At 36.8% G+C, this 14018-nt stretch overlaps 1 protein-coding gene across 2 annotated transcripts in view; it reads left to right on the top strand.

Moving 5' to 3' along the window:
* The window catches only part of CDK19 (cyclin dependent kinase 19), a 115205-nt gene that overhangs the window by 6361 nt on the left and 94826 nt on the right, over nucleotides 1-14018 (top strand). For both annotated transcript variants that reach the window (XM_027742135.2, XM_027742134.2), the window contains exon 2: nucleotides 10225-10300. In XM_027742135.2, the coding sequence (XP_027597936.1) occupies nucleotides 10225-10300 (76 nt within the window). The remainder of the gene's footprint in view (nucleotides 1-10224; nucleotides 10301-14018) is intronic.

Below are 14018 nucleotides of genomic sequence, written 5' to 3'. Positions count from 1 at the left end.
AAACCTGTCTAACTAGTTGCCTGTAAGGCATTATAATAGAAAAGTCCCCAAACTGGGAAGAGATAATTAGTAGTTCATAACTGTGCCTTACTGAAAGCTGCTGGTGCAACTATACCATGGCCTTGCTTCCTGCCCAAGAGATAGTGCAAGTGGAGATGAGTAGTTTTTAATGCTTCCCACAGACTCTTGCATATGGTCTCTCCCATGGCTATTTTGTCCTTTCTTCTGTTACTCACCCTGAAATTTAAGTGCAGAAATGAGCTGTACAGCCCATCATTGCCTTTCAGAAAGCAAATTGCATTCAGCTGATGTTTTGTTTGCTACTGTGGCAAGCGAAAAGGTGGTGGTAGGAGCTTGAGGAAGAAAGGGGGTGAATGAGATGTAGCAGAGGTTGTGTTTTAGAGGAAGACATGAAGATTTTTGCCAAGCTTGCGGAGGAAGAGTCATACATAAATTAGCTCATAATAAGCTGTGAAGAAAAACCTCTCAAAGTTTAGTGGTGTTTATTTTCTAAAGAAATGAAGAGGATAAGACATTTTGTGTTACTGAGAGGGTTAAGAGTTTTCTAGTAGTGCTGCAGGAAAAGGAAGTAAGAGCTTGGGGGGGGGGAAAAAGAGATTCCTTTTTACCCCCCCACCTGGCAAAGCACGGTAGAACAGAGGCTAGGTCAGAAACTAAATACTTCTCATGCAAACTACTTGACATAGAAATTTAATATGTTGGTGTATTTCTGGGTCATCCAGTCTAATCTGTTATATTGTAGGTAGAAATATAGAAGTTTCTTTCATAAATTTATTTTCAACATGGGTATTTTCACATCATGCATGATTTAAAAAGAAACCAAAAAATCAGCGAAAGCCCCAAGCCCCAGAAATTGCCATGATTCATAACACTACCGACGTTTGCACAAGTAACCAGAATTTCTGTAGAACGTCCTAACCAAATTGCACTAGAGATTTATCAGTAACATTAAATTTCCCTACATGTTTTGAAAATACCTACTGAAATGGCTTCTTTGCTTCTCCCAGGCAACTATCACTAAAACAAGAGGGCGTGGTCTTAAGCTGTGCTAGGGGAGGTTTAGGTTAGATATTAGGAAGAAATTCTTTACAGAGGGTAATTAGGCATTGGAATGGGCTGCCCAGGGAAGTGGTGAATTCTCTGTCCCTGGAGGTTTTTAAGATGAGACTGGATGTGGCACTTAGTGCCGTGGTTTAGTAACCACGATGGTGTTGGATCAAGGGTTGGACTCAATGATCTCGGAGGTCCCTTCCAACCCAGCTGATTCTATGATTCTATGATTCTGGGACCTTAATCAAGCTCATGATTTGCGTAGGTGTCTTCTGACCCAAGTCTTTCTCCTCTGCATTTAATTAGTGAATTCTATGTTGTGAAGTAAGATTGTGTTTGCATGTACTGGCTGCTGCTTTATGTTCAGTTCAGGAGAAGGAATGGTCTGTATGTGTGATCGGAAGGGAAGGGATTGCTAGCATGAGTGATTGGCAACTCTTACATTCTGCTTCCAAAGATACGTCATTTCTCGAGCTTCTTTGGTGGCATTTGAGAGCTGACATAGGCTGCAATGTTTCTTTTTCTTTTTTTACTGAAATAAAGTGTTAGAACTTAAAAAAGATTTATTTGTTTCAATAACAGCGTGTTTGCCTGAAGGAATGCTGAAACTGGTCCAGGACAACTGCTTTTAGAATAAATTGACTAACTCAATAAGTGACTTTAGGAAATGAAGAACAGTTTCTACTTGTGTAGCAAATACAAGAAGTTTATTGTTTTGACTTGACTTACGAGTTTCATGTTATCTAAATAATTTAGGTTTATAAAAGACCTCCCAGCTCTGAGGGCTTGGTTTACATGGTTCACTTGACTATAAGTTAGATGACTGACAGATAACAATGCTAGTTGTGATGATATTAGAAATTATTATACCTCTTGTGAAGTTCACTATCTCAACAGATTCAAGAAAAATGTGCAGATATATTTTAAATAAAGATTAACTTCTGTTAACAAAATCCTGAGAGTCTTTAAATCAACTGATACTTAACTTCTCTATCTGAATTTTTTTATTAATATTTTCTTAGACTTTTCTGAGGGAGCACAACCTTTCATTTAGCAGTGGGTTTTTTTTGAGAGCTTATGAAATATTGGTGTATCTAATAAGACTGAAAGGGAAGGAATATTGTAGAGATAGTGTTAACTGACCTTTTCAAAATGCATGTCTGTAAGTGTAGGTTGGGTTTTTTGGTTGGTGTGGGTTTTTTTATGTATTTAATTTTACTTTATTCAGAAGCAGAACTGACTTTTCTGGTTGTGAGAAAGATTGGAGGAGCTGGGATTACTGTAGTAGTGGATCTCTGAAGAGTATTATTCATGTTTGCTTCTGTCTTTCCTAGGATTAGCAATCTTAAAAAAAATATTTTCTGATGAGGTCACTGTATAACTGCATGTTTCTGCCTTGGTTGTCATCTGTTTTCTACAAAGTTAATGATCCTGGAATATTCTAGCATTGTTCATCTGGTAGGTGAAACCACACTGTGGTTAGGCTTTTCAATAGGCAAAGCAATGGCTGTAGCTTCCTGTGTGTGCTGGCAGTGTCAGATAGCTCACTTAAGTATAAGGGTTCTGGGCTAAATAAGAGCACAGATATGAACTGGGGAAAGCCTTGGACAGTATGGCTTTAAATGTGTTCCCATAAACTGAGCCTCTTGTGCGGTATGATTATTTTTTTGTTCACTCTGTGCCGACTTAAGTAGAAGATGCCATTGATTTCTTTTTGCAGCTAAGTGAAAGTAAGTGTTATAGGCAATTGACTTGGAGGCAGAAGCTAGATCTGCTGGAATGGAAACTACATCCAGAGCTGTATTTTGAAGCAATGTGTCTGGTTTCCTCGTGCATTAGTTGCAGGAAGAATCAATTCTTTTTATGTGGCCAGAAGGTTTTCTGCCTTTCTGTTCCTCCTTTCTTTTGCTGTCTTTATTAGAGCACTTGGAAGCATTCACACAGGTAATGCTGGGATTCTGCTTTGACTGCAATTTTCCTTGACTCTCCCACCTCATAGGTAATGATGTGGGGTCTGAGAGCCTGAAGAGATCTGATGATGGAAAGGCCGCTGGTGCATGGCATTTCTAGCAGCATGAGATTAACTCTTTGACTCCCAAGTAGCTTGTTTTGAGGAGACGCTTCTTATCTTATGGCTCATGAATTTTGCAAATTCAAAGGTGTTTAGAGAAAATTCTCACCTGTGTTAATACTCTATGATTTATCACAGGTTCATGCTAAGATTTAACACTTTGCGCATTGGAAAATGCAGTGTTCATTCTTTTGGTTCATTATCACTAGTGCAGTTTAGAGGGGGTGTCACCTATGTCTTCAAATGTGTCTATTCCTGAAACAGAGTTTCTGTATCAGTTGTTGCCGTGTTTTCCTGGGCCTTGTAGACTTCAAAGTTTTGTTCATATCTTTTGATTAAAACCAGTCATTGTACCAGATAACCGGTTGTTCCTTTGCCCAGGTCTGTCATGCTCCAGATGAGAAACAGGGGTAGACAAATTGCCAAATTTAATTTGACCTTCAGTTCAGAACAACAAAGAGACTGTTACAAGTTGAATGCCATTTATTCTACCTTCAGCATGACTTCAGTGGTAGGGAAAAAACAGCATGAAACTTCATCCAAGAAGTGCTCTTAAACCCCAGAAAGAGTGTGAGAGAAGCCTATTCTGACTATGGGACATGAAGTTTTAAAGGAAGAAGAACATGGCTCCCTTTCCCCAGGAACAGATGTGATGATTGCTGACTAAAGGCCTTGCTTGTTGTTAAGTAGCACGACTATCTTAATGGCTGGAATAAGGGCATCTAAGCTTGTGAAATCCTAATCCCCTGACACTGAAGTGAGGTAAATGGAGAGTCTTCATCCCAAAAAAACATTAAAAATTATGATTTTTTAAATTTTTTTTTTTATGTTTCAGAGTGAAATTAGGCCTTGTGGTAACTTCATGAAGTTTCATTCTGGTCTTTATACCTTCTTGTGTGGATGTTTTTTCAACTTTGCAACTTTCCGACTGTAACAAATGTGTTGTCTCACACTGCCTATACAGAATTTGGATCTTGCTTCTTACTCATGATGTGGGTTGCAGCTTTTGTATCTAAAGGCTAATTTCCTTATTTAAGAATTACATCCACATTGTGTTAGTAAGCTTTTGTGTAGGTCTAGCTCTGAGAATTGAAAATTTTACTGTAGATGGTTTGAACTAGGAAGTCTGAAGGAAAAGAAGAACAGAAAATTTGTAATATGTCTCTGATAAATCTGGGCTTTCAAGTGGGTTGGGAGAAGTGCTTGATTGTGTCATGGGCCATAAAAGGAAAACTGAGTAACTGCAGCTTTTAGGCCATTGTCTTTCTAATAGGTTTTACATTGAGTTGATAATTTTGTTTATTCTGCTATAGCTGAACCTAGTATAAGAATTTAGAAAAAAAATCTACATCTGGTGTTACAAATATGTTCTTACCAAAAAGATCCCAAAGAAATAAAGTTGCAGTATTTAGCCAGATTTAGCATTACAGAGAAAGAGACATAATGCACGTTAAGATGGACTGTATAGTCCTGACCTCAGGACCTATTACAAAATTCCAAAACCAGACAGCTAATGTTCTTCACATTTAATGTTATTTGCAAGTATTCTTCTTACGTGATTTTATGAAGCAAACAGCAGATTCTTTTTTGGCATAATCTAAAGGACCCTGTGTCTGTGGCCTTGGTATATAATTCATCTTTATTTCAGAGGTATTTTCCTCATCACTGCTGCTGTTCCTTGTTTTAAGGTAGCAACTCCTCACATGCAGTATCCTTTCTGGAATGGTGGTATTTCCTAAGTCTATTCATTATCTGCAATCAAACCTGTCTGTAAAGAAATAAAATCAGGTACAGCTCTATCCCCTGCTGTAATACAGCAAACGCTGGAAGAAATTATCTGGAGCAGCAGAATACTTTTATAGCTTTCAAGATTTAATGGGAAGACTTTAGTTTTTACCTTTACAAACAGGCTGTCAAGTCCACTTAGCCCAATCTGTCATAATTTTACTTGTATGAAATTCACAGTTCTCAGTCACTCAAGATACTTTGGAGCCAGTCTTATTTTAGCAATGGCAGCAACCCTGCAGCTGGGTGAGGTCTCTGTGAATCTTCATCAATAAATTTGGAGTGAGGGTGGCAGTGATTGAAGTTGTGCTCTCTTTCTGTACAAATTCAAAGTTTTATTATTATAGGGTAAAGGCTAAATTTTAGTAAGGTTAAGCTTAGTAAAATTTCTAGTGGTCTGTTATTACAGAGATCTTAAAGATCTATTTGTGGCTGTAATGTGAAATAGTCTGTAATTGTTGTTAACAATTAGAAGGTATCTATTCTACAAAGTTTTCTGAATTAGAAACTACTGGAATAAAGGGAAGAGGATATAGTTCGCTTATGTGTAATGGTGCTGGAATAGCCCCAGTCTTCTCACACTGATATTAAGAGACCTCTACTCCTCACTCCCAGTCTAGTGAAATCATAGCTGGGAAAAGGCATATTTTTTTAATAACAGAAAAATCTTATCAGTGCTTTTAAAGAACTCATGTGGTGGTGGATTTCTTTTAAATTTTTGCTTACCATCCTAACTGTTTTATATTTTGAGTTTCTTATCTGTCTCTCAAAATGAACTAATGTAAATGCATTGAAGTTCAGCATGTATACTGTTGGCTGGAAATAAATTAAGATCAACCTACAGATTCACAGCTTCTGCCATTTGTGGCTGGTTACTGTGTGGATGAAAAGGAGTTGGCTGAATTGCTGACTGGATAAGGCTTGATACAGTTGGAGGATAATAGTAAAAGAAAATTACTTTCCTAGTCTGTTGAACATGCACCTCAGTGACACCATATGGGAATTTTTTTGATCTTGTAGTTCTTTTGGCTTAATGACTGTTTCTATATACATAAAAAAAACCACTAAAGCGTAAGAATTCATCACTTTTCGAGAAGGATTTTGGTCCCTTTTTCCAGTCAGTCATAGACACATTTTTTGGTACTGTTACCTTTGTAAAGGGCTATGGCCATGTGCTGTGTATAGGATTAAATCTGTGAGCAGCTTGCAAAAGGTAACCAGTGCTGAACACGATCAGTTTAGTGGCTTGGCTGCCACGTTCCGGATGAGTTTTTCAGTTGGCTTCCAGTTGTGCTTCAATGTCATGGTTTTGCCTGTTCTTGATGGGGGGAGGTTTGCAACTCACTATGATCTGCTGCTGAGTGATTAACTTTATGCTGCCTAGCAGCAGTTAAACAAAGTGATCAGAGCGTAACCAGATACCTGTATGGACATTGTGTTCCAGGCAGTACTGTGAAGGACACTGAACTCCATAGTGTTCCCAGCCTTTGTCCTACAAAGTCACAAATGCTTAAATTCCGTTAGCATTGTCACAAGGGTGAATTGTTGTTGTTTTCTATTACTTTTTTTTTTTTAGCTAAGTGTTGGAATGTTTTTATGGTGCGCCTTTTTGTTTAAGAAAATGTGCACTTTAATTATTATTTAATTAGGGTATTGTGCACTTAATTTAAGACAGTTATTATTAGTATATACAGTAATGATAATATCTGTATTAACTTATGTGATAGTCACAGTTGTAGCTTCAGAGTGATTGAAGTCTTTCAAGCTAGTTCCTTGATGTGGATAATTAATTCTGAAGTTTGGATTTATGTTAAATTATTTGTGAATTCAAGAGGAACCATCATGGAAAGTTTTAAAATTTGAATAATAGGGATAAAACAATAGTTTGAACTATGTGCTATTTTCAAATCCTCCTATTTTTCTTATGGTCTTGGGCAAGTTGTTTCTAGTTTTCCACTGACTTGTTTGTAGAGTAGTTTCTCATATGATGGGAGGTCTCTGAAGTACAATTGCCATAGTTAAGACAGTTTAGCTCCTTTGAAATGTAATTACTCTAAATCTTCTGAACTGCATTCTTCTAAAGTGAATTTGATACTTTGTTGTTTCCAAATCATTTGGAAAATGGCAACTGAAAGTGTTACCCAGAAGAAGCAGTAATCATATTTTCATTTTCCATTTTGAATACTGCAGCTGGACATAAACCCCTGAGTACAATTTTTGGGGGGAAGAGGGAGAGGGTTTTGCTTTGCATTGTACAAATTAAAATGTTAACATTAACTTTAGGGATTGCAGAGTTGGATATTTATTCGTGAGGGAGAAAAGCTTAATCTCGAAGACCAAGTTTTTATAATGGAGGGATGTTCTCAATAACTGCTGATATGCATGAGGACCCTTGCATTTGGATGCTGCCTACAGCAACCTGAAATACAGAGTCACAGCCTTTTAAGGTACGGAGTTCCCTTTCAGTTCTCCTTTGCTATATTTTTTGCTCAGAGTAGTCTATGGTCTTGGTCTGTGTCATTTGCTCCCCACCCTCAGACAAACCCCCACACAGCAGGACCTTCAAGTTAGTTGACCTGTTCCCAAGCCAGTGTTTCTGTGGACCATATGAAAATGGTTACAGACAGAGACCTTGCTTCTGCTTGGCTATTACCAGCATGGCTGGTCTTTTGCCTCAGACCAGAGCTATGTGGTTTGTTGTTGTTTGGATTTGGTTTTCAAACTTAATCATGCTTGCTTCACTTCAGTAAAAAAATGTATTGATATAGGATCTGTCAGAAACGGATTTATAAAAACTTCCATGCTGCGTAATGCTGTATAATTTCTTGAAACGTGTTCAGAGTTCACTAGAGTTTTCCTTCAACATGAAATAGAAAAACTTCCCTGTCTCAAGTGTTTCATAAGAAAATAGGTCTTTAGGGAGTGAACAGTATACTTACCTTTCACACACACCATTTGATATTATTTATTGAATTCTTACAAGTGGGGTGGGCAAATGGCTAATAAAGTACCTATGGTTGGTTTTTTTTTTTTTTGGACACGTTATTGAATAATCAGAATTGTGTGTTTCATCAGATTGCATTGGCTGACTTGGTATTGAAGTTTTGAATATATTTCTTTCTTTCTCAAAATATCTTGAGATTACTATTGAATGGGAAATATTGTTAGCTGAAACACCACTTTTGGAAAGTGCTTTAATCAGCTATTATGTCTGCATAATAAGAACAGTTAACTTTGGAAAAGCATTCATATAGCTTTGCATTTCTGCCAGAGCAAGTGAATGGTATTTAAAGGAAGCTGTGTTTATGATTCCAGAGCTGGTGGTAAAAAAAAGAAAATTAATAAATTTTGTCAGATCTAGAATATTATATCTTTGGAGTTCTTTATCCTTGACACCTATTTATTTTAGTTAAGTATTTAGCTATTCCTATTTTTGCTCATTGGTCACAAAACCTAGCGTTCTAGAACTCTCAACTCAGTAAGTCTGCCTTCTTTTTCCATATGCCATAATACCTTAAGTTGTTGGATTGTTTGGTTTTTGGGTTTTTGTTTTAACATCTTTTGTAATTTCTTGTTTGCATCTTAAAAGCCTGCCTGGAGTGGCTGCCTGTCAAGCTCTGACGGGCTGGCAGTGGCGGTGGTGCTGAGCAATGCAGTTGAAGGCAGCATGTGCCAAGCCCGATCTCTACAGTGACCTTCGATCTGTGAAGGTCTGAGTAACTGGATGCAATGCTTTGCATCGGTAGAACTAGTTCAAGGGTAGCTGTATCAGTGGGGTCCTGTGCCCAGTTAAGCAGATGTGCCAGAAGAAGTATATAATGCAGTGCTGTAGTGACTACATTGCCTTGGGATTCTAGCTGATAGTTGTGCATGGGATTGTTCTGTGCTGCATAGCTTAAACATGACCATAGTTTAAAAGCCATGATCAGTTTTAAATGTCCAGAGATGGTTTTGGTTCTGCAGACAATATAATCTTGTCTTCACGGTCTCAGTAAGTGATCTCAGTTATGGAGCTAATACTTTGCAGTGTATGTAAATCTTCTGCGTAGATAGCAGAACCATGTATAAGAGGGAATGGGCAGTTATTATTTTCTCTTCAAAATTTGGACTAATTAATGAAATCAAAAGCAATTTCTTTTAGATAAAGTATGATCTTATTACCTGTGAAGATACACATTTCTTGGTTCTGCATCTTGAGCTGAGCTCTTCTAAATGACTAATTCATGAAAATAAAAAACTGCTCAGCAGAGAAAAAAGAAGGAATCTGAATTATCGTGTCAGTAGATCCTGGTGAATTCTGCCTAGGAAGCAGACACACCCGCTTCTGAAGTTATTCTTGAAATACTTGGTGAACAGCTCTCGTGAGCTGTTAATGCAGTATTTGGCCTGATTTTAGTAATGGTAACTTTTTAGGCTTTCTTTAGCCTAGAAAAGTTTTGGGTGGTGTCCCTCTCTCACCCCAAGTACAGATTTGTAAGTTATGTTTCAAAATACTGTGATCTGAGGCTATTTCATTTCAACTTTCAGAGATGAATAAAAGTTTATTAAGAGGAGGGTCCAATCTTATGTTGGCTGTTAAGATTTTCATCTGAATGTCTGAATGGGTGAATGTTTTGGGGGTAGTTGCAAAGCTTGTTGTAAGTTGCTGTCCTTCCCATTTCTCTGTAGAAAACTTATCTGTGCAGAATGAGAATATATTTATCTTTGCCAGTTCCAAAATAATTTATATCACCTTAAAGTAAACCATTCCTTCAGCTTCAGCTGCAGAAGGCTCTGGGGAAAAGAGGCCCTTCAAGCCTGTAGCCTAAACATGCTTGGTCTTGCTTCCTTAGAAATCATTCTTGTGATTTCCAAATTCCAAAACACACTGGAACACTTTATCTGCTTGGGAATTTTCCAGGCATGGGATACTAGTGTGGTGTTTTCACAGTAGTAGGCACTATCCTGGAATTTCAGGAAGTCCTCAGAATGTCCTCAGAATGTCCTCCAAAATTCTCTGTAGATATATTTGCAGTTATTTGCAGATATTATCTCTCTTTTCAGAGAGAAATAGATACATGTTAACAAAGTTTCTTTACACAGAAGTTTTGGGTTGGGATTTATAAAGTCTTTGTTAAAAGAAAACTTGCTTTTATTATCGAAGTATAATTTATGCATAAAAACAGATTGGCTTTTCAGCTTCTTGATCCAGACAAAATTAAAATATTTCATTAAACTTGTACTGATGGGTGTAATATAAGTTAGAGCTAAACATACTCTTCTCTTTTTTTTTTCTTTTTGTGTATATGTGTGTACAGAAAAGATGAAAAGGAGTATGCACTGAAGCAAATTGAAGGTACAGGGATTTCCATGTCGGCCTGTAGAGAGATTGCAGTAAGTGTATATAAATGAAAGTATTTTTACTGACATTATTACTCAACAGATATTTTATTTTCCTCGCATTAAGTAACATAAAGATTATCTAAATGTTTTCTATAAAGTGTGCAAACATGAAAGTTTATTCAGATGTGAGCTTTTTTTAAAATGCTTTCTAAGTCGTAATTTTCTTTTTAGTGGAAAGGAGTGTTTTTTCCAGGTAATAGTAGGGCCTCTTTCTGGTATAATTTGTTTCTTCTGCTTTGATATGTTCAGAGGGAAATAAATGTGAACTTTTAAATGAAGTCTTATTTTAAAAAGGAATATTTTTAAAATGACTTGAAGGAAAAAGGTTCTGAAAGATTACAACTACCATTACAAGTCCACTTGCTAAAAATATAATTTATTTCAGACTAATGGCAGCTTGTTCTTCTTTAGCACCCGAGAACAGTTTGTTCTCCTCATTTCTTATTTGTTTTGCTAAGTAGAGAGAAATGTCATAGCAAAATAAAAACCAACTTTAATTGTATTTTTATTACATGTGTCTTAGGAGAAAAAATTGATTCAAAAATTTTGCGCTTTGAAACACATTACTGCCTATCATTTCTTCAAATTTGGTAAAAATTAAGTGTTTGTATATGAAGGTAGAATTTGATCTTTAAATGTTTTATTTTACGTCTGAAAATGTGCATTACTGTCAAAATGCTGGTACCAAGTAAAATTTTGCAAGAATTTGTTGCATTGCAAAAGACAGGCACTTGCTTGATTAAATATTTACCTTGTCTTAATGTTGTTGCTGTGCTGCCAGCTGTTGAAATGTATGTTAGGATTGTGCCTAAAGCTTTTTATAATCTAGCAGTGTTGCATTGAAACACAGCATTCAGGTGTGCAATGCAATTTGAGGCATTAGAAACGCGTGATGTCCATGAACTGAACAAACCACTGTATTGTGTTCAATGTAGTGTCCAGGGTAATTCTGTGTGAAGAGACTTAACAGATAAAACTGCTATCCTTTTGAAGTGCTTATCACTGTAAGGTCAAGGTCACTTGTGGATTTCAGAGGTGGCTGCATTGCTATCAGTCACTTTACACAGGATTTACCCAGTGACCTTTCTTGCTAATATTTCTGCCTTTGGAGGAAATAAGAAATCCCCTTTTAACATCAGTACTAGGTTGTATTCTTGCTGCTATAAAATCGGTTTTGACAGCATTGAGGGGTTTTTGTTTCTTGGATCGTTGTTCTTTGTTTTAAATTGTGCTCCTATGCAGATAATGTATGGAATAGTCTGAAGGAAACTTTCCTGTTGTCATGACAGTGGTGTGATATGAAGCTGGTTCTGTCATACCTGGACACAACAATGTAAAGAAGTAGAGTGTGTCCAATTATTTAAAGTTGATGATACATAACTATTTTGGTCTTGTTTTTCTTTTTTTTTTAAACTATTTTTTAAACTTAGTAAAGCTCTGTACAAAGCCCAGTACAGCCTGTGAATTTTGATTTCTATTGTGTAAGTTACTTGATTACTTTCAATGGTTCATCTGGTAATTCTTGGATTATACTTTACTCTTCTTCAGACATTATTGTGAAACTCTGTAACCTGAGCTAATGGAGCAAATCACCATTTACCTCAGTAAAATTTCAGGTTGGTCAAATCTTAGAAATGTGAAAAAGGTAAAGCTGAAATAGTTGAAAAAGAAATACGAACTTTTTGTCATATAGAAACAAGCCAGAATCAAATGCGTTTTCCATACAGAGAAGCAGATTTCTAATTAATGCATCAATAGCTTATCTTGTATTTAAAGGCTTAGATAGGTGACAAAGAGGGTAATGTTTACTGATTAAATAAAGATTTTCAGCCTGGAAAGAAACCGTTTAAAAAATGTCATGAGTAGTTCTCTTAACATTCAACCCACCCCTACCCTCTCCAGCAGCAAAACAAATCCAAACCCTGCCTTGGAAGCCGAGAACATGAAAGGGACACCGGTGTGCGTTCAGAATATTTTAATAATTCTGTAAACTGGAGACACTTTACAATATGCTCAAGAAATATATTGCTGAACTAAAAAGTGTTCAGTTTTGCAGTCCAAGACACTCAAAATAATATCTACTGACTAACTTTCCCTAAGACAGAAGGCTCCTCTCTTCTGACATTGCAAATTCAGTTGGTCTGTCTTTCCTTAGGACTTCGAGAACCATGAAGCTCCTCTTACCACCATTCATATGAGCTTTTCCTGAAAGAAGGCATATGGCAGTGAAAACATCATTTAGGCAGTGGTTCCTGGGGCAAGTGATTGTTACTTTATTTCAGCTGTAGGGTGATACTTGCTGAAGGATTCCATATTTCAGCCGATTCTGTTGTCTTGAATATGAAAGTATTAGAAGGTATTCTTATACATCAAAAGATGTGTGTGGGGAAAAAAAGCTAATTTGTTCCCTGTAACTCAAGTTTATTCTGAAGATAACTGAAATGGCAACTATTTCTGTGTTCCTTTTATGAGGCAGATTATTGCTTGGCTTAAGCAACAGCATGTTTTGAAGAACAGTGGTGTAAAATATGAATGAGAGTTATGAAATGTAGAGTTTCATTTTTAGATGATTATTTATTTAATGAAAATGACATCTCTTTCAGCTCAAGACTTGAATTAACTCATTTTGGAACTTGAGGTTGGGGGAAAGGAAGACTTTTATTCAGTTATGCTGCTTTTGCATTTTATGTTTTGTTCCTTACCTTGTCTAAGTAGCTTTTCTAGAACAAGTGGAGACAGAAGCAGCAGACCAGAGTGGTATTATTTATTAGGGCTGGTTTTTTTCCTGTGAAGTATCCTGATCTTCATTTGTTCTCTTAGAAACAAATAACTATAACTTTAAAAGTCTGCAAACAGCTAATGGTAATGGAATTTTGTATTTCTTTATCAAAAAAACACCAGGGAAATACAGCTTTATCTGAGATTTCTTGTCCCAAAGGTTTCACTTCCTGTGAGAGTATTATCCAAATTAATTCTACTACTTTGCTTTTCATCATTAAGAGACTATAGACTTCTAATTGTGGATTTTGGGAAAAACTAATTCAGAATAAAGAAAAATAATAAGCTTTTTCTTAATCAGTGCCATTCACTAAGTACTTAATAAATGTCTGGATACGTAGCCTGTCCTTGAGCATGGAAGAACTTCAGCGCAATTGTCGTTACTGGCTTATTTAGCTGATATGATGCAGGTCAGAATCCTAAGTGACTGGAGCATGTCAAAAAGCAGGATCACAGCCCGAACTTTATGAAAGCAGACTTGAACCTCATCTTGGAAGAATTCTGTTGAGATACAGCCCTGGAGAGAAGAGGATACAGGAAAACATGTTGGTATTCAAGGATCAGATTCAAGAAAGCTCCATCCCAAGAAGTAGGAAAGCAAGCAAGGGCAACAGGAGGCCTGAATGGATGAACAAGGAGCTCCTTATTGAACTTGGACATAAAAAGGAATCAGGAATTCCTTTTGGAAGCAGGGATTGGTAATACAAGAGAAGTATAGAATTGCTGTTTGATCTTGCAAGAATAGGGGTTAGAAAAGCCAAGGCCGATGTGGAGTTGAGTCTGGCAAGGGACCTGAAGGGCAACAAGAAAGGATTCTATAAGTACATGAATATCAAAAGGAAGACTGGGGAAAATATGAGCCTGCTGCTGAATGGGTACAATTGGTATGGAAAAGGCCAAAGTACTCAATAACTTCTTCTGCCTCATTCTT

This window comes from Pipra filicauda, unplaced genomic scaffold, assembly GCF_003945595.2.
Source record: "Pipra filicauda isolate LSUMZ 115617 unplaced genomic scaffold, ASM394559v2 scaffold176_size3548034_pilon, whole genome shotgun sequence".
NCBI lineage: Eukaryota > Metazoa > Chordata > Aves > Passeriformes > Pipridae > Pipra > Pipra filicauda.
Note: the sequence above shows the minus strand (reverse complement) of the source record. Positions and strands in the feature narration are given on the sequence as shown.